The sequence below is a fragment of the Gopherus evgoodei genome, chromosome 21 (genome assembly GCF_007399415.2).
Source record: "Gopherus evgoodei ecotype Sinaloan lineage chromosome 21, rGopEvg1_v1.p, whole genome shotgun sequence".
Classification (NCBI taxonomy): domain Eukaryota; kingdom Metazoa; phylum Chordata; order Testudines; family Testudinidae; genus Gopherus; species Gopherus evgoodei.
In genome coordinates, this window is record NC_044342.1 from 10,448,340 (window position 1) to 10,467,825 (window position 19,486).

The 19,486-nt window shown below is 41.2% G+C and overlaps 1 protein-coding gene across 1 annotated transcript; it reads left to right on the forward strand.

Moving 5' to 3' along the window:
- The first annotated feature begins 17,216 nt into the window (after window positions 1–17,216).
- LOC115638034 (olfactory receptor 13G1-like) lies at window positions 17,217–18,158 on the forward strand. The gene has a single exon (XM_030539631.1). It carries the CDS (start codon window positions 17,220–17,222, stop codon window positions 18,156–18,158), a length of 939 nt encoding a protein of 312 aa, XP_030395491.1. The 5' UTR covers window positions 17,217–17,219.
- The last annotated feature ends 1,328 nt before the right edge of the window (window positions 18,159–19,486 follow it).

A 19,486-nucleotide genomic window follows, 5' to 3' on the forward strand; every position in this document is an offset into this window, starting at 1 on the left:
AATCATAGAATATAAGGGTTGGAAGGGAACTCAGGAGGTCATCTAGTCCAACCCCCTGCTCAAAGTAGGACCAATCCCCAACTAATCATCCCAGCCAGGGCTTTGTCAAGCCTGATTTTAAAAATGTCTAAGGAAGGAGATTCTACCACTTCCCTAAGTAACCCATTCCAGTGCTTCACAACCCTCCTAGTGAATAAGTTTTTCCTAATATCCAACCTAAACCTCCCCCACTGCAACTTGAGACCATTAGTCCTTGTTCTGTCATCTGCTACCACTGTGAACAGTCTAGATCAATCCTCTTTGGAACCCCCTTTCAAGTAGTTGAAAGTAGCTATCAAAACCCCCCTCACTCTTCTCTTCTGCAGACTAAACAATCTCAGTTCCCTCAGCCTCTCCTCATAAATCAGGTGCTCCCGCCCCCTAATCATTTTTGTTGCCGTCTGCTGGACTCTTTCCAATTTTTCCACATCCTTCTTGTAGTGTGGGGCCCAAAATTGGACACAGTACTCCAGCTGAGGCCTAACCAGCATTGAGTAGAATAGTACTATCACCTCCTCTGATTTGCATGTTGTGCCTCTTTTAATGCAACTCAAAATTGCATGATTTTTTTTTTAAATAGTATTGTATTGTTGACGAATGTTGAGCTTGTGATCCATAGTAACTCCCAGATCCTTCTCAGCAATGCTGCTGCCAAGCCAGTTATCCCTCATTCTATATTTGTACATTTGGTTTTTCTTTCCCAAGTGCAGCATCTCACATTTGTCTTTGTTAAATTTCCTTTTATTGTCTATAGCCCAGTTCTCCAATCTGTCAAGATATGTTCTTTGACAGGCTAACAAGCCTTGTGAAAGGGTGAAGGCAGTAGATGTGATACATATTGACTTTTGTTATTGTCTCACATGACCTTCTCATAAACAAAATAGAGAAATATGGTTGAAATGTACCTATTATAAGGTGGGTGCACAACTGACTGGAGAATAGTACTCTGAGAATAGTTATCAATGGTTCAAAATAGATCTGGAAGGGCATATTGAGGGGTTCCCTCAGGGATTTGTTCTGGGTCAGGTTCTACTCAAGATCTTTATAAATGATTTGTATAATTGCATAGGGAGTACACTTATAAAGATGCGAATGGTACCAGCCTGAGAGGGATTGCAAGGCTTTTGGAGGACAGGATTCGAAATTAAAATGATCTTCATAAACTGGAGAAATCATCTGAATTAAATAGGATGAAATTCAATGTGGACAAATGCAAAGTACTGCACTTAGGAAGGAATACTCAATCACACAAATACAAAATGGGAAATGACTAGGAAGGAATACTGCAGAAAAGGATCTGGCAGTTGTAGTGGATCACAAACTAAACAGGAGTCAATAATATTATAGTGTTGCAAAAATCATTCTGAGATGTGTTAGCAGGAGTGTTGTAAGCCAGAGATGAGAAGTAATTCTTCCTCTCTTATTCAGCACTGATAAGGCCTCAAGTGGAGTATTATGTCCAGTTCTCAGTGCCAAACTTTGGGAAAGATGTGAACAAATTGAAGAAGTTCCAGGGGAGAGCAACAGAAAAATGAATAAAGGTCTAGAAAACATGACCTACAAGGAAAGATTGAAAAAAAATGGTTTTGTTTAGTCTGGAAAAGAGAAGACAGAAGAGGGACATAATAGCAGTCTTCAGGTAGTAAACAGTTATTATAGAAAGGGGGGTGATACATTTTTCTTCTTAGACACTGAGAATAGGACAAGAAGCAGTCAGCTTAAATTACAGCAAGGGAAATTTAGTTTAGACATTGAGAAAAACATCCTAACTGTCAGGGTAGTTAAACACTGGAACAAATTGCCTAGGGAGGTTGTGGATTCTCCATCATTGGGGGTTTTTAGGAACAGGTTGGACAAACACCTGTCAGAGGTGGTCTAAATAATACTTAGTACTTCCTCAGTGCAGGGAGGGGACTGGATTAAATAAGAACATAAAATCGGCCATACTGGGTAAAACCAAACATCCATCTAGCCCAGTACCCTGTCTTCTGACAGCAGTCAATGGCAGGTGCCCCAGAGGGAATGAACAGAACAGGGTAATCAACAAGTGAGCCTTTCCCTGTTGCTCATTCCCAGCTTCTGGCAAACAGAGGCTAGGGACACCATCCCTGTCCTTCCTGGATAATAGCCACTGATGGACCTATGCTCCATGAATTTATCTAGTTCTTTTTTTAACTTATCAAGGTCCCTTCCAAGCCTATATTTCTATGATTCTATGATAGATGTTAGTTGTACTGTTTACATAAACCACATCAGTTAGGAGTTGCAATATGATCTCAAACATCATTCATAGACCAGCAGTCTTATTAATAACCAAGATTCCACTTTCCAAACTAATTTCACAAAAGAGGTTTATCGCAATATAGGACACCTTCAGTATAAATAACTAACTCATACAATATATACAAGACAAGACATAACAGAATGATATGTAGCGTTAGGTGGTATCAAGATACACAAAATAAATGACTTGATTCCTCTTCAAGGCATGCCAGTGTAAATCAGGCATAACTGCATTTCAATCAATGTAGCTGATTTGATACACACTGAAGTTGCACTGGCATAAAACTAGTGTAAAAAAAAGGGGAATCATGTGTGCCAAAATTTCATTTTTATGATAAGCCACAAGGCAGTATACACATGTTGCTTATGTATAGGAATAGCAGCAATATGATTTGACAAGCACTCCCTCCTGGATTTCCCTCCATTGTCTTCAGACGTCTCTAATCTTATTACTACATTATTGCTTCATCTGACTGTCCTCCCACTCTTCCTGGAGGAAATCAGGAGTATCTCCTTTGAAGTCAATGGAGTTACTGTATTGTAAAAATGATGAAAATGAGAAGAGCATCAGGGCCAACAAATCTAATTAACCACGAGATCATATTAGAGTAATTTTTTCGTATTTCATATTAGAGAGTTTTTAAAAAAATTGGTCAACCTTTACATAACATTTTAAATTTGATTGCAAATTATTAAGGGCACAGATAATAGGTCATGAATCTTCTATCCCTCAAATCAATGTTACAACATTGTAACTCAACTTTAGACTCAACTGCAATTAAATTCAAAAGCACTCCACTGATGCCTGAGAATGTAACCAGATTGTATTGATCCTATTCAGATGACAATATAGTCCAAGACTCACAAACACAGTTGTGGAAATGTATATTCCTGCAAAACACATTTAGCGAAATTTCAAAAAATACAGTAACTCATGAATTAAACATTGTTCAACTTTCAAAAGAGAATAAAAGAAATAATTACTCCATTCTCCTGGTGCCTAACACACTTAGCAAACTTCAAAAATACCAGCTGTCATAAACAGATAGTTAAGGGTTAATGCCTCTTTTACCTGCAAAGGGTTAAGAAGTTCACCTAGTCTAGCCGACACCTGACCAGAGGGACCAATGCGGGAGCAAGATGTTTCAAAAGGAAGGAGGGAAGTTTCCTTTGTTTAGAGTCAGTTTCAGTTTCAGCCAGAGTGGAAAAGATCAAGGAATCAGCCTCTTATCAGAGTAGTAAATTTTAGAAAAGAATAAATAGGTTGATGTTTATTTTCTTTTGTAACTTGTCTTTGTGCAATTAAGGGAATAATCAAATTTGGGTATTCTTGTGTGTACTAAGGTTTTTGATAAGGGGAACATCCTGTGTTTTAAATCTGTTGTCTGTGAGATCAGCTTGTATGCTGTCTCCCAGAGGTTTTTTTTCTTTTACCTTTCTTTTCTTTAATTAAAAGCTTTCTTTTTAAAAAGTCTTCTTTTAAGAACCTGATTGATTTTTCCTTGTTTTAAGATCCAAGGGGATTGCATCTGGACTCACCAGGAATTGGTGGGGGAAAGGAGGGGGATGGTTACATTCCTCCTTGTTTTTTAGATCCAAGGGAATTGGATCTGGACTCTCCAGGGAACTGGTGGAAGAGTCTCTCAAGGCTACCCAGGGAGGGGAAGGTTTTTTGGGGGGAAGACAGAGTTTTCCAGATAACTCAGACATCTGGATGGTGGCAGCAAAACCAGCTATAAGCTGGTAATTAAATTTAGAAGTGTTCATGCAGGTCCCCACATCTGTACCCTAAAGTTCAGAGTGGGGGTGAAACCTATGACAGCAGCCTAAAAATCAGAAAAATTAAGTTAGAAATACAATTTGTGAGAAAACAAGAAAGCAACAAGAAAGCAAGAAAACAAATGGAACATTCTCACCTTTTATTCAGTCTTCAGTACAATGAACCAAGCTGTAACTTTAATCCAGATTCTGAGTGAGTTATGACTTGCTGAAGATGACTGTTCTTCATATATAGTAGACTTCTACAGGGAGATCTTGCAGCTCTTGTGAATCTGGACAAGAGTTAACTCTCAAAAAAGGACCCAAAGGAGTCACCTATTAGAAGGTAAATTGGAGTCACCTATAAGACTACAAATAAATTTTCTCCACTGAATAGACAAAATTCCTCTTGATGTTATGTACATTGTGCTGAATTTTCCAGGAGAAAACATCATTTCCCTCAATGTATTTTCTCTGCTCCATTGATTTTGCTGTTTCATAACAGATGAGGATTGTATGGCACTACATAGATGTTACTGCATGCGAACTCTGAAGTTAGTGCAGCTGTTGAGATGATAATGAGACTAAATTTGGTTCACAGAATAATGCTATGTAGGAAAGAAAACCCATACTGAGTTTCAGATCAGAGAGAGATATTTCAGGGGTGAAAATTACAAAGGGGAAAATCTTTTTGTTCGTATAGACCCCATTACCGCCAAGCACCTAAGCACATACTTGACTCTGAGTGTATGAGTCATCTCTTGGACTTCAGTGGGCCACTCACATGCATAAAGAGAAGCAGATAAACTGTTGAAAAAGGGCCATAATGCGATCCAGAGTTATGGTGTCATCATACTGATGGAAACCCATTGTGTCAATTAAGCAAAATGGATCTTTAGCTAAAAATGACACAGACTTTCTCTAATATTTTCTTTCGAACCCAAGTCCTCTGGATCATACTGGCTGTTTGGCTTATTGATTGCACTAGTAGATGTCACAGTGATCAGTGGAATCAGGTAGAATATCATCTGTAATAAATCAGGGCACCCTTCAGAGTTATTTCGAAGAGGAACGGAAGCCTTTTCTTTATCTTTACTTTACAAAGAGTCCATGCTTGGCCTATACATTGCTATGGAGTCATGGTCACAGGCCTGTAATTATGGTTCTAATTATAGAGTCATTGACAGATTAATTAATTCTAAAGACATAAGGGACCACTGTGATCATCTAGTCTGACCTCCGGCCATTGAATTCCTGTAAACAATTCCTAGAGAATATCTTTGAGAAAAAAAATCATATCTTGAGTTAAAAATTCCAGTGTTGGACAATCCACCACAACCCTTGGTAAGTTGTTCCAAAGGTTAATTATAATATATATATTTTAAATTTCACCATATCTGCAGTTTGAATTTGTCTATCTTTAACTTTCAGCCATTGGATCAAGATAAACAATTTTCTGCTAGACTGAAGAACCCGTTATTAAATATTTGTTCCCTATGTAGGCACTTCTATAACACTGGGAGCTGCGGAGGGCCATGCTTGCGGACGGTCAAAGTACACAAAATGTCTCACGGCTCGTCACCAGATTAGCTTGATGGGCCATGTGCCAAAAGTTGCCGATGCCTGTTCTAGACGGTACCTTCTTTTTCTTAAGATATATAGATTCAAGGAAATCAATCTATCAGTACAATTGATGTTTTCTTGTCCTTTAATCATTTTCATGGCTCTGCCCTGAACCCTCTCCAATTTACCAACATTCTTCTTTAATAGTGGACACCAGAACTGGGCACAGGATTCCAGCAGCAGTTGCACCAGTGCCAAATACAGAAGTAAAATCACTTCTCTATGTCTGCTTGAGTTTCCCCTGTTTATGCATCCAAGGGTCACATTAGCCCTTTTGGCCACATCATCGCACTGGAAGCTCATGTTCAGCTGATTCTCCACTATCATCCCCAAATCTATTCCCAAGACCCTGCTTCCCAGAATAGAGTCACCCATCCTGTAAGGGTGGCCTGCATACTTTGTTCTTAGACATATACACTTACATTTAGTCATATTAAAACACAAATTGTTTACTTGCTCCCAGTTTATCAAGTGATTCAGGTCATGCTGTATCAGTGACCCGTCCTCTTCATTGTTTAACACCCTCTCAAATTTTGTGTCCTCGTCAAACTTTATCAGTAAATGATTTTATTTCTTCTTCCAGATCAGTAATAAAAATGTTGACTAGCATAAGGCAAAGAACCTATTCCCATTGCATCCCTCTAGCAATACACCCATCTGATAAGTCTTCTCTTTTGCAATTATATTTTGAGACATATCAGTTAGCCATCTCTTAATCCATTTAATGTCTGGTATGTTCATTTAATATCTTTCTAATTTTTTCATAAAAATATCACGTAGTATCAAGGAAAATGCCTTACAGAAGTCTATTATATCAACATTATTACATTTAGCAACAAAGTTGTAAGCTCATCAAAAAGGGATATCTACTTAATTTGACAGGATCTATTTTCCATAAACACATGTTGATTGGCATTAATTATATTACCCTCTTTTCTAATCGAGTCCCGTATTAGCTGTTACAGTATTTTTCCCATGATCGATGTCAGACCAATAGGCCTATAACTAATTGGGTCATTCTGTTTACCCTTTTAAAATATTGCCACAACATTAGCTGTCTTCCAGTCTTCTGGAACTTCCTCTATGTTCCAAGACTTATTGAAAAACAGCATTAACAGTCCAGCAAGCTCCTAGGTCAGTTCATTTAAAGTTCACATTAGTAACTGTTCTAAATTTAATATTCTCCTGAGATACTAGTGGAATGGCAAGCTTATTATCATCATGATATGATGACAATAGATCATCTGTTTCCTCGCTCCCCATACAGATCAGAAATATTTATTGAAATCTTCTTCATTTTTTGCATTATTATTGATAATTCTACTATCTCCAACTAGTAATGGACCAATACTATTGTCAGAATTCTTTCTGTTGCTATTATACTTTTAAAACTTTTTTATGATGCCTTAACTCTGCTGGGCATAGATTTCTCCTTGTGTCTCTTTGCTTCCTTATCAGTTTTCTACAGTTCCTAGCATCTCATCTATATATCCCCATATGAAACTTAATAAAAGTTTTGATTTTCTAGCCAGAAAACTGAATCATAATATTTGTTCTGAGTTGGGCTGGCTTGAATCAAAATGTTTCAGTATGCTGAACTGAATCGAAGCATTTCATTTTTGCCTCATGAGACTTGCAGTTCAGGTACGTCACGCCCCAAATACCCTTATGGCCCAGGCACCTTGGCTAGACAAAATGTCCCATGGTGAACATGGTTCACCCAACCCAAATGAAACATTTGGATTGGGAATGAAATTTCCAAATAAAAATTTCTGAAATTTTTATTTCTGCATCAAATTTCAATATTTCAACTTTTCATCTGAAAACATCTGCTCACAGTGCAGCAACAGTCAAAAAAGTGAAAAGAATTTTGGAATCATTAGGAAAGGGATGGATAATAAGATAGAAAATATGATAATGCTTTTATATAAATGCATGATTCGATGGGGACAGGTGAGCAAAGCCCACAGGTAAGTGGGGAACAAGACCTGGGAGATGGGTTGGAAACAGGAGGGAGCACGGGCTATAATGGCAGAGAGAAAGGAGGGTCAGGGCAAAGCTGGGAGGCAAGATCAAACCAGTATCTTAGATGCCTATATACAAATGCAAGAAGTATGGGTAATAAGCAGGAAAAACTTGAAGTGCTAATAAATAAATACAACTATGACATTGTTGGCATTACTAAAACTTGGTGGGATAATACACATGACTGGAATGTTGGTGTGGATGGGTATAGTTTGCTCAGGAAGGATAGACAGGGGAAAAAAGGAGGAGGTGTTGCCTTATATATTAAAAATGTACACACTTGGACTGAGGTAGAGATGGACATAGGAGATGGGAGTGTTGAAAGTCTCTGGGTTAGGCTAAAAGGGGTAAAAAACATGGGTGATGTCGTGCTGGGAGTCTACTACAGGCCACCTAATCAGGTGGAAGAGGTGGATGAGGCTTTTTTCAAACAATTAACAAAATCATCCAAAGCCCAAGATTTGGTGGTGAAGGGGGACTTCAACTATCCAGATATATGTTGGGAAAATAACACTGCAGGGCACAGACTATCCAATAAGTTCCTGGACTGCATTGCAGACAACTTTTTATTTCAGAAAGTTGAAAAAGCTACTGGGGGGAAGCTGTTCTAGACTTGATTTTAACAAATAGGGAAGAACTCGTTGAGAATTTGAAAGTAGAAGGAAGCTTGGGTGAAAGTGATCATGAAATCATAGAGTTTGCAATTCTAAGGAAGGGTAGAAGGGAGTACAGCAAAATAGAGACAATGGATTTCAGGAAGGTGGATTTTGGTAAGCTCAGAGAGCTGATAGGTAAGGTCCCATGGGAATCAAGACTGAGGGGAAAAACAACTGAGGAGAGTTGGCAGTTTTTCAAAGGGACGCTATTAAGGGCCCAAAAGCAAGCTATTCCGATGGGTAGGAAAGATAGAAAATGTGGCAAAAGACCACCTTGGCTTAACCACGAGATCTTGCGTGACCTACAAAATAAAAAGGCGTCATATAAAAAATGGAAACTAGGTCAGATTACAAAGGACAAATATAGGCAAATAACACAGGAATGCAGAGGCAAGATTAGAAAGGAAAAGGCACAAAATGAGCTCAAACTAGCTATGGGAATAAAGGGAAACAAGAAGACTTTTTATCAATACATTAGAAGCAAGAGGAAGACCAAGGACAGGGTAGGCCCACTGCTCAGTGAGGAGGGGGAAACAGTAACGGGAGACTTGGAAATGGCAGAGATGCTTAATGACTTCTTTGTTTCGGTCTTCACTGAAAAGTCTGAAGGAATGTCTAATATAGTGAATACTTACGGGAAGAGGGTAGGTTTAGAAGATAAAATAAAAAAAGAGCAAGTAAAAAATCACTTAGAAAAGTTAGATGCCTGCCAGTCACCAGGGCCTGATGAAATGCATCCTAGAATACTCAAGGAGTTAATAGAGGAGGTATCTGAGCCGCTAGCTATTATCTTTGGGAAATCATGGGAGACGGGGGAGATTCCAGAAGACTGGAAGGGGGCAAATATAGTGCCCATCTATAAAAAGGGAAATAAAAACAACCCAGGAAACTACAGACCAGTTACTTTAACTTCTGTGCCAGGGAAGATAAGGGAGCAGATAATTAAAGAAATCATCTGCAAACACTTGGAAGGTGGTAAAGTGATAGGGAATAGCCAGCATGGATTTGTAAAGAACAAATCATGTCAAACTAATCTGATAGCATTCTTTGATAGGATAATGAGCCTTGTGGATAAGGGAGAAGCGGTGGATGTGATATACCTAGACTTTAGTAAGGCATTTGATACGATCTCACATGATATTCTTATAGATAAACTAGGAAAGTACAATTTAGATGGGGCTACTATAAGGTGGGTGCCTAACTGGCTGGATAACCATACTCAGAGAGTAGTTATTAATGGCTCCCAATCCTGCTGGAAAGGTATAACAAGTGGGGTTCCGCAGGGGTCTGTTTTGGGACCGGCTCTGTTCAATATCTTCATCAACGATTTAGATGTTGGCATAGAAAGTACGCTTATTAAGTTTGCGGACGATACCAAACTGGGAGGGATTGCAACTGCTTTGGAGGACAGGGTCAAAATTCAAAATGATCTGGACAAATTGGAGAAATGGTCTGAGGTAAACAGGATGAAGTTCAATAAAGATAAATGCAAAGTGCTCCACTTAGGAAGGAACAATCAGTTTCACACATACAGAATGGGAGGAGACTGTCTAGGAAGGAGTATGGCAGAAAGAGAGCTAGGGGTCATAGTGGACCACAAGCTTAATATGAGTCAACAGTGTGATACTGTTGCAAAAAAAGCAAATGTGATTCTGGGATGCATTAACAGGTGTGTTGTAAACAAGACACGAGAAGTCATTCTTCCGCTTTACTCTGCACTGGTTAGGCCTCAGCTGGAGTATTGTGTCCAGTTCTGGGCACCGCATTTCAAGAAAGATGTGGAGAAACTGGAGAGGGTCCAGAGAAGAGCAACGAGAATGATTAAAGGTCTTGAGAACATGACCTATGAAGGAAGGCTGAAGGAATTGGGTTTGTTTAGTTTGGAAAAGAGAAGACTGAGAGGGGACATGATAGCAGTTTTCAGGTATCTAAAAGGGTGTCATCAGGAGGAGGAAGAAAACTTGTTCACCTTAGCCTCCAATGATAGAACAAGAAGCAATGGGCTTAAACTGCAGCAAGGGAGATTTAGCTTGGACATTAGGAAAAAGTTCCTAACTGTCAGGGTAGTTAAACACTGGAATAGATTGCCTAGGAAAGTTGTGGAATCTCCATCCCTGGAGATATTTAAGAGGAGGTTAGATAAATGTCTATTAGGGATGGTCTAGACAGTATTTGGTCCTGCCATGAGGGCAGGGGACTGGACTCGATGACCTCTCGAGGTCCCTTCCAGTCCTAGAGTCTATGAGACTATGAGTCTATGATTTCCCCTCATCTTGAATACTGCATGCAGATATGGTCACGAAATCTCAAAAGAACAAATATTGGAACAGAAAAAGGTTCATGAAGAGATACAAAAATTATCAGGAGTATGGAACAGCTTCCGTATTAGGAGAGATGGAAAAGACTGTGACTTCTCAGCTTGGAAAATATATGACTAAGGGGGGATATGATAGAGATCTATAAAATCTTGACTGGTGTGGAGAAAGTGAATACGAAAGTGTTATTTATTCCTTCACAAAACACAAGAACTAAGGGTCACCCAATGAAATTAGCAGGCAGCAGGTTTAAAGCAAACAAAACAAAGCACTCCTTCACAAAGATGTCCTAAAGATGATGGACTCCAGCTCCTGAATGCTCTGTTCCAGGTGTGTCTTCTCATTAATAGTAATGCCTGTGTCAAGGTGTCACTCCCACTCTGAACTTTAGGGTACAGATGTGGGGACCTGCATGAGATAACCCCTAAGCTTATTTACCAGCTTAGATCTAGTAGCTGCCACCATCAACTAGTTTAAACAAACGTTTATGGGAGAGTCATTTGGAAACTCTGTCTTCCCCTCAAATATTTACCCATTTTTTTATCCCCCTTTTCCTGGCAAGATTGAGACTGATTCACCTCCCACCAATTCCTGGTGATCTCAGATCCAAAAAACCCTTGGATCTTAAAACAAGGAAAAATCAATCAGGTTCTTAAAAGAAGACTTTTAATTAAAGAAAAAGGGTGAAAAGAATACCTCTGTGAGATTAGCATGCAAGCTGCTCTCATAGACAACAGATTCAAAACAGAGGATGTCCCTCTAGGCACAAACTTAAAGTTACACAAAAGAAGCCCAATTTGATTCTCCCTCTTATGCAAAACGAAATCACAAAAAAAAAATAAACATAATCTAATACATTCCTTCTCTTAACACTTACTGCTTTTAAGAAATGTTAGATGGCTGATTCCTGGATCTTTCACTCCGGCACAAAGCTTTTCTGAACAGACAAAAGACTGATTTCCCTCCTCCCTCTTTGAAAACATCTTGTTCCCCAATGGGTTCCTCTGGTCAGGTCAGGTGTCAGCTAAGTTATGTGAAGTTCTTAACCCTTTACAGGTAAAAGAGACCCTTAACTGTCTGTTTATGAAAGCCTCCCTCTGGTGTAGCTTTTGCATGAGTAGATCTCAAAGCACTTGTCAAAGCAGCTAACCCCATTTTACAGATCAGGAAACTGAGGCACAGAGAAGTGAAACAACTTATCTAAGGGAACCAGTAGGCCAGTGGCAGATGTCAGAAAGAAAGACAGAGGCTCTGAACCACAGTCTAATACGCTGTCCACTGGGCAACTATCTGAACAACATGTTACAGATCTCATCCCTAAAACTGCATATAAACCTGATATTTTTAACGTTTTCATAGACTCATAGAGTTTAAGACAAGAAGGGACCATCAGAATATCGACTTTGACCTCCTGTTTATCACGGTCCATTAAATTTCATCCAGGCAGGCCCAGTAACATTTCTTTCACTAAAGCATAGCCTGTGATTGGCTAAAACATATCCTTCAGAAAGGCATTAGTCTTGGGGCTTATCTTCACTATGGGGTAAATCAAATATGTGAATAACGTAGCTAGAGTTGACTTACCCGGGGGTCTTCATTGTGTAGTATTGACGGGAGATGGTCTCCACGTGACTTCCCTTACTCTTCTTGGATAGTACTGGGGTCGACAGAAGAGCGCTTTGCCATCCATTTAGCTCAGGGATGGGAAAACATTTTTGACCCAAGGGCCACATCTAGGTGGGGAAATTGTATGCAGGGACATGAATGTAGGGCTGGGGCAGGGGACTGCAGTGTGGGAGTGTGCGGGGTATGGGATGGGATGCGGTGTGCAGCAAGGGTCTCAGGGCAAAGTGTTGGGTGCAGTAGGGGTGCGGCAGGGGATGAAGACAGGGGGCTAAGAGGCTCAGTGCAGGGGTTTGGGGTGCAGGAGTGGTTCAGGGTACAGGCTCTGGCCGGCACCACTTGCCCTGAGTGGCTCCAGCACACAGCGGGGCTAAGGGAGGCTCCTGCCTGCCCTGGACCTGCATCATTCCTGGAAGTGGCCAGCACATCTGGCAGCGTCTCCTGGGAGTGGGGTGGGGCAGGTGGCTCCACCACACGTTGCCCTTGCCTGCAGGTACCACGCCCGAAGCTCCCATTGGCTGAGGTTCGCCATTCACAGCCAATGGGAGCTGTCAGGGACGATGCCTGCAAGCAAGGGTAACAGGGACGTGGTGCTGTCTGCTTCCAGGAGCAGTGCGGAGACAGGGCAGGCAAGAAGCCTGACTTAGCCCCGCTGCACCACGGGGCTGGCAATCCTGCGGGCCAGACTGAAAGCCCTGATGGGCTGTATCCAGCCCACGGGTCATAGTTTGCCCTCCCCTGATTTAATGGGTCTTCACTAGACCTGCTAAATTGATCCCTGCTTCACTGATTGCAGCAGTGTCAATCTCCTGCTAGTGAAGACCAGTCCTTGATCTGAAGGCATCAAGAGATGGAGAATCCATCACTTCCCTTGGTAGTTTGTTGCAAAGGTCAATCACCCTGACTGTTAACAATTCATGCTTCCTTTCTAACTGGAATTTATCCAGCATCAGCTTCCAGCTGTTACCTCTTATTTTGACTTTGCTAGATTAATATGCAGTAGCAGGGAGGGATAGCTCAGTGGTTTGAGCATTGGCCTGCTAAACCTAGGGGTTATGAATTCAATCCCTGAGGGAGCCGTTTAAGGATCAGAGGAAAAACAAACAAAAAACTGTCTGGGACAGTACTTGGTCTTGCTAATGAAGGCAGAGGACTGGACTCCATGACCTTTCAAGGCCCCTTCCAGTCTTACACTTCTATGATTTTCTCCACAGAAGTTGACTGCATACTTATAATATAACCACACATTGAATAGAATGGAAACCACAAAGATACGTATAATCATTATTTTCAGTTGCACATCTGCTTTTACTTGGATAAAAAATCATCAATGTGAAGCCTCTCCACAAGGGTTTGACCAAGTGGACCCAGATGAAGGATTGCATGAGACCTTTCTCTACAGAAAAGGATAAATGGACACAAATCAGATATTAGGAATGGCAATATACAAAAGCTTGTAGGTGAACACTTCAACCTCCCTGGCCACACTATAGCAGACCTTAAGGTGGCCATCCTGCAGCAAAAAACCTTCAGGACCAGACTTCAAAGAGAAACTGCTGAGCTTCAGTTCATCTGCAAATATGACACCATCAGCTCAGGCCAACTACAAAACGAGTTTCTCCTCCCTTGGTTTTCACATCTCAACTGCTAGAAAAGGGTCTCATCCTCCCTGATTGAACTAACATCGTTATCTCTAGCTTACTTGCATATATATACTTGCCCCTGGAAATTTCCACTACATGCATCTGACGAAGTGGGTATTCACCCATGAAAGCTCGTGCTCTAAAACGTCTGTTAGTCTATAAGGTGCCACAGGATTCTCTGCTGCTTTTATGAGACCTGAGGAAGGTCCTTAAAGTTTTCCCACCAACCTCAGTTGGAGAAGTCCAGGAGTAACAACTGGGTAAGGCCTTGGAGGTCTCATTACATATTACTGACCTTTTAGGATTCAAGCCGGTGGGAGATGTTGGAAATTGGCTTTTGATGTTTCTCAAGTTAGGAAGCCCAAAAGGGAGTCACCCAAATTTAGAGGCCCCTTTTAAAACTCTGCCTTTTATAACTCCATTCCCAGCTCCAAGCTTGAGTTGCCAGGCTGCCTTCTTGGAATATTCACAGAGCCAGGAGTGTTAAAGTAGGTGATAGCTGGAATATCAAATGGTACCATTGGGGTCACCCTATTTCTCCATCCTAACCCAGTGAGTTGCTGGCTCATTGTCCCATGCACAGGGTTCCCATATGGGATTGCAGCTGCCTTACCCTGCACTGGCACCACACTGGGATCATTGCAGATGACTGCTATGAGCTTCCAGGCACAGTGGCAGATCCGTATCTTTAAGTAAATCAGAACAGCTCCTACGACTTCCTCAGGCACTGATCACAGGGACGGCAATTAACCATTTAAACAAACAAACCAGGAAAGTGGTGGATTCTACTTCTTGATGTCTTCCAGTCCAGACTGGCTGACAGTCTGGTAGATTGTGCTGCTTCTTGCAGCTCCCATTGGCCGGGAATGGCAAACCCCGGCCACTGGGACCTGTGGGAGGCCATGCAAATGTAAACAAACTGTCTGGTGGCCCGGCAGCAGATTATCCCAAAGAGTCACATGTGGCCCATGGGCGGCAGGTTGCCCACCACTGGTCTATCAGAATATTAGAATATTAGGGTTAGAAGAGACCTTAGAAGGTCATCTAGTCCAATCCCCTGCTCAAAGCAGGACCAACATCAACTAAATCATCCCAGCCAGGGCTTTGACAAGCTGGGCCTTAAAAACATCTAAGGATGGAGATTCCACCACCTCCCTAGGTAACCCATTCAACATCTTCACCAGCCTCCTAGTGAAACAGTGTCTCCTAATATCCAACCTAGACCTCCCCCACTGCAACTTGAGACAGTTGCTCCTTTTTCTGTCATCTACAACCACTGAGAATAGTTGAGTTACATCCTCTTTGGAATCCCCGTTCAGGTAGTTGAAGTCTGCTATCAAATCCCCCCTCACTTTTCTCTTCTGCAGACTAAATAACCCCAGTTCCCTCAGCCTCTCCTCCTAAGTCATGTGCACAGCCCCCTAACCATTTTCATTGCTCTCTGCTGAACTCTCCCCAATTTGTCCACATGCTTTCTGTAGTTGGAGGACCAGGAGTAACAACTGGATAAGGCCTTGGAGGTCTTATTACATATTACTATCCCCATACACCTCCATATCTATCTAATCTAATCTATCTATCTATCTTTAGAGCAGTATCTCTCCAAGGACTTTGGTATTTTGTTCATGACACCAAAGGTAACGTAAGCAATTAAAATAGTTGATCAGTGCCTCCTTTAGATTAACATCTAAAGGAGATATAAGCTGTTCTTCCCCAGTAGCACTAAGAGGCTATTTAAGAAGCATTGTGACGCTGATAATTCACTGATGAAACTCATGGAGTGACCATGGTAATTTTGGAGATGTTCTCTGGCCTGTGTTATGCAGGAAGTCAGATTAGATGATTGTAATGGTTCCTCTGGCTTGGAATCTTTGAATCTATGAAAGGGCTGTGACAGCATTAAAGACAAATATTTATTTCCAGCCATCAGCCTAATAGAAGAACAAGAACGCTCTTCCCAGCTGTGGTGATTTCAAACAGCTTGAGAAACTAGTAGAACTAGGAGACTGAATTATCTAATTCAAGGGGCAGCTATACGTGAACTGGAATAGAGGTTTCTCTCTTTCTTTCTTTCTTTATTTATTTTAATTACAGCAGAATTTGAACTTTTTTTTTCTCTCTCTCTCTCTTTCTCTCTGCATGGCTATCATGTAATATCTATGTTGCTGTTATATCGAAAGACTTTATAATTATCTATACTGGTTTGATTTTGCATGTCTGGACATGTTATTTAGATGATGCGGGACTTAATTAATTGTAAAGTTTTTTTTGTTAAATTATTAACTAATCTTTAAATATATAGACAGAATCATGCTATTTTTCAGATTTCTTTTTTTAAAAAATGAATACTATATATAATCTAGACAGATGGATAGACAGATAGATTGATCAGAGGAGTAGAAAGACTCAGCTAACAGGTGGAGTAAATTTGTATGGATTGGGATTTCCTGTCAAAGGGGGTTGGTGCCTAACTGCTTAGACTCCCTCAAAAATCCTAGCTTGTAACATTAGCTCTACTAATTGACCTATCTAGACAAAATATTGCTGTTCATCATTCACAATGACATGGAGTCAAAGACACTCACCCTGATGTAAATGATGAATTCACTCCACACTGAAGTGGATGGAGATGACTGATTTAAAATGGAAAAAAGGAGTAATTTTTTTAGCAACGAGGGTAATAACCATAGAGACGATTTGCCAAGGGTTGAAGTGGAGTCTCCATAACTGGCAAATTTTAAATCAAGATTTTCTTTTCCCTAAAAGTTCTGCTCTACGAATTATTTTGGGGGAGTTCTGTGGCCTGTGGTACACAAGAGATCGGACTAAATGATCTCACTGGTTTTTCTGGCCTTTCTTCCACAAAGTGCACCTTGAAACTCGCTCTAGTCCCTTCATTGTGATGAGGATACTTTAAAAATGTGTGGTGTAATGTGCCTTGTTCTTATTTCCCCTAGGCTAATTTCACATTAATTTCACTAGAAGATTTATACTAGGTCCTTCAAAGTCAATGGGCCAGCTGTCCAGCTGTTCTGAATTGGTGTACAGTATTGAAATCAATTAGCCAGAAGCCCTGCTGGCATAAACTGACATAGCTTCATTGGAGTCCATGGACGAGATCCACAGTTGGTGCAAATCAATCTCTTTCCTTTGGTTTCTGGTCTTCTTTTGAATGACACTAATTTACATCAGCTGAGTGTCTGGTCCAGTGAGCTGATTTATGTCAGCAGGTGAGGAGTAGAGGAGATTTGGAAATGAAGAATCAATCCTCAGTCACAGAGTTCATCTTGGTGGGTCTGTCCAGCCTCCCTGAATACCAGATGTTCCTCTTTGTGTTATTCACCTTCATCTACATGGCAGCCCTCACTGGAAACCTCCTCATCGTCATCACTATTACTACCAGCACCAGACTCCACACCCCCATGTATTTCTTGCTTATCAACTTGTCCTTGATAAACCTTTTATCCATCTCAGTGTCCATTCCCAAAATGCTATGCAACCTTCTGGAGCATAAGAAGACCATTGCCTTCTTAGGCTGCATTACACAGATATATCTCTTTACTTGGACTCTGGGAAGTGAAGTTCTGGTCCTTGCTGCCATGGCTTTTGACCGTTACGTTGCTGTCTGCCACCCTTTGCATTACACCATCATCATGAGGAAGGAGGTTTGTGTTGAGTTAATCGCTGGCGTATGGATAGCAGGGGTGATCAATTCTGCAGTCAACACTGGATTTGTGCTCCAGCTTTCTTTTTGCAACTCGAACATCATCAATCATTTCTTTTGTGAATTACCATCAGTGCTAAAACTCTCCTGCTCAGACATCAGCCTCAATGAAACCTTGGCTTTTCTGGCTGACATAGTCTTTGGGATGGGAAGTTGCGTGGTAACTTTAACATCCTATTACTTCATCCTGAGAACTATCTTGAAGATTCGCTCCACAGAAGGCAAGAAGAAAGCCTTCTCCACCTGCTCCTCCCACCTCATAGTCGTCATCTTGTACTACTCAACAGCCATTTACACCTACATACACCCCTCCTCGGCCTACTCTCCAGAGAGAGACAAAGTGATCACTGTCCTATATTCTGTTATAACTCCAGCGCTCAACCCGATCATATACTCCCTGAGAAACAAAGAGGTCAAAGAAGCCCTCAGTAAACTGATAAGAAGACTTGGGCCATATCAAAGAGAATAACATTATCTATCTATGTATCTATCGTATTTATCAGTATAGTATTTACGCACTGAAAAAGATTTGTTCTTGAAAGTTCTTGCAATTTTACTTACTTTTCAGATAGAATGAAACATGTTTGTTACTGTTGATAATAACTTGGATATACCTGTAACACATCTGAGAACAGAGAATGCAGGTTGGGAGATGCTTTCTTTGAAAGGAGTGACTCAGACAAAAAATTCGAGATTAACACATGCAATTGCCTCAACATGAGGTTTCTGTGATGCTTTGGCAAAAAGGGCTAATGTGATCCTTGGATGTAAAAAAGTGGAATATCATGTAAGAAAGTAAACTTGAGTCTATATGAGCATTTTTGAGATGACTACTGGAATATTGTGTCCATTTTGGGAAGATGAAGCTGTTACAGAAGCTAAATGAATTCTTTGCATTGGTCTCCACCAGAGCCGGATTAACCTTTTGTGGGCCGTGGCACCAAACATATTTGTGGGCCCCTGCATAGTGACTGTGGGCTCCAAGTGTGGGCCTGGTGTGGCAGTGCCATTGGTGCCATAGTATATCCGGTACTGAATTTCTGAGATATTTTTTATTTTGATCACACACCTCTACATGACTATATGCATTGCCATACACAGCTCCCTCAGCCCCCACTTTTTTTTATTGAGCTGTACACCCCTGTGGGTTTACAAGTGTGCACAGTAAGTAGAACTTTCACAGTGATCAAGGAAACTCCCCACAGATTTGTCTCCTTCCTCATTCAGACCTTCTGTAGCCATGTCTCCAGTACCCCACTATATCACCAGTCACTGTATGTGGTCCTAGTCTCAGCTCAAAGTTCTAAAGCCAGCAGATACCTAATCATTTCTGACAAATCCCTCCCTAGCACCCATCCCGCAATTTGAGCAAGCCACCTGCAAACACCATTTCCCCAAAGTGAGGACTTAGCCCTTGGGAATCTGAAGACACCAGCCTTTCTCCCTCTGCTCCCATCTACATGCTAGTCTGCTACCTGATCACCCTCACCTCTCCCCATACTTGTTTCCTTTCTACTTTGGACATGCTCCTAACCAGCTGGAAGCTCCCTCTGCAAGCCTGACCTGATTCCTCTTTCCTTGCTCCTCTTGGCATTCCTTTTCTCCTGGTGACCTCTGTTCCTTGAGGTTAACTCCAGTTTCTTTATCTGCTCTAGCTTAATGGCCCCCAGTAGTCACAGAGCCACTTGTAGCTTCTCTGGGTATAGCCATGGGGCCATTTGCCAGAGACCAGCCTTAAACAGCTGCAACTACTAGCTGCAGGAGGGGTGGCAATTCCCAGGCTTAACATGCTTGAAC